At 51.6% G+C, this 1,858-nt stretch overlaps 1 protein-coding gene across 1 annotated transcript; it reads right to left on the bottom strand.

The window, feature by feature from the left end:
• Nucleotides 1–317: 317 nt before the first annotated feature.
• On the bottom strand, nt 318–873 carry LOC120674691. The gene is made up of 2 exons (XM_039955829.1): nt 845–873; nt 318–747 (listed from the first exon to the last, which is right to left on the bottom strand). Exons 1-2 carry the CDS (start codon nt 871–873, stop codon nt 318–320), a joined length of 459 nt encoding a protein of 152 aa, XP_039811763.1.
• Between the last annotated feature and the right edge of the window lie 985 nt (nt 874–1,858).

The raw sequence follows: 1,858 nt of genomic DNA, 5'->3' as shown, positions 1-1,858 counted from the left end.
ATTGTAAGTAAAGCGTACTTCTTTATTATTTCGGGAACTTCAAGTACAAGAACACAGTATGTACAAAAGAGCTTGGATTTTCAAGGATAGAAGCGATGTAGCTACTGGATGTTCCAAGCGTTGGTGAAGAATTCACCCTTCTTGTTAGCTAGCTTGTAGGTGCCTGGCTTGAGGACCTCTGTGACGATGTATGGGCCTTCCCATGGTGGGGTGAGCTTGTGGCGCCCTCGACTGTCCTGCCAAAGTCTTAGAACCAGATCTCCTTTGTTGAGGCCTCGGCGTCGAACCTTCTGTGCTTGGTATCGCCGCAGGGACTGCTAGTACCGCGCTGAGTGTAGGTGCGCCACATCTCTAGCCTCATCCACCTGATCTAGTGAGTCCTCACGGGCTTGCTGGTTCTGCTGCTCTTGGTAAGCTTTGAGCCTCGGGGACCCGTACTCCAAGTTAGTAGGGAGGATGGCCTCGACGCCATAGACAAGGAAGAACGGGGTGAAGCCAGTAGCTCTGCTCGGGGTTGTTCTTATGCTCCAGATGACCGAGGGTAATTCTGTGAGCCATCTCCGGCCAAACTTGTTCAGCTTGTTGAAGATCCTTGGCTTGAGGCCCTGTAGGATCATGCTGTTGGCACGTTCCACTTGACCATTCATTTGTGGATGCGCCACAGCCGACCAGTCCACACTTATGTGGTAATCATCGCAGAACGCCAAGAATTTGTGAACTGGGTACAAAGACAGCAAGGAGGTTTGCCTAGAAGAAGCCACCCTTTAAAGAGTGCGTAATAGCTCACTGATCGAGCGCCCTTGCACTGAAGATGAATGGGATGATTGAGTTCGGGACCCTGAACCTGAAGATTATGTCGGTGAAGAACTGCATCGCCTACTCAGATTTGATCTTACTGATGAGCCAAGCCTCGATCCACTTGGAAAACTTGTCGATTGCTAGCAGCAAGTGGGTGAAGCCCCCGGGCGCTTTCTGCAATGGCCCGACGAGGTCCAGCCCCCACACGGCGAAAGGCCATGTGATGGGGATGGTCTGCAAAGCGTGAGCTGGAAGATGTGTCTTGCGGGCATAGAACTGGCAACCCTCACAGGTTCCCACGATTTCAGTGGCACCGGCGACTGCTGTGGGCCAGTAAAAGCCCTGCCTGAACACATTGCCCATGAGGGTGCGCGGTTGTAAGGATCACCGGGGTGTCCGACCCTAGAGGGGGAGGGGGTGAATAGGGTCGTTAATTCGCTTTCTAACCTAGGGCTCAATTTACTTGCATAAGATAAACCTAACACGTCCTACACATGCTAGTTATGTCTAAGGTTTATCTATGCTACCCCCTACTTACCCCAAAAGACTTGCAACCTATAGCCAATCCTAATCAAACTAACTAGGAAAGTAAAGGCACGCAAGAAAGAGTAAATGCGGAAACGTAATATGGTAAGTAAAAGGGTAAGGGAGAGAATATGCAAACTCCCGAGTAGACACGGTGATGTAACGTGGTTCGGCTCAAACGCCTACGTCCACGGGACACCGAGGCTCTTCCGATCACCTTCTTGCACTACGCCACCAAGGCGCTGCCGGCAAGTAAAGGCAAGTGCCCACAAGACACCGAGTCTCGTGCACCGCCACCGTCTCTCTCGGTCACCCGGTCAAAAACTCGAAATCCACTACGGAGCTTCTCCACCAAGGAGGGGGTCTCCTCTTCCCCCGCACAAAGTGTCGTTGCCTCTCCACACCAAGTCGGAGGGTCACACGACGGATCACAAGATGCTTGCTGTAGCAAGGCTTTCACTCAAGCTAGTTCTCTCAAGAACTAAGCCTAAACAAGCACTAAGCACTCTCACAAGTGTGCTTAAGCCTATATGAT

The sequence above is a fragment of the Panicum virgatum genome, chromosome 5N, assembly GCF_016808335.1.
Source record: "Panicum virgatum strain AP13 chromosome 5N, P.virgatum_v5, whole genome shotgun sequence".
Lineage (NCBI taxonomy): Eukaryota > Viridiplantae > Streptophyta > Magnoliopsida > Poales > Poaceae > Panicum > Panicum virgatum.
This window is presented reverse-complemented; position numbering and strand designations above follow the sequence as displayed.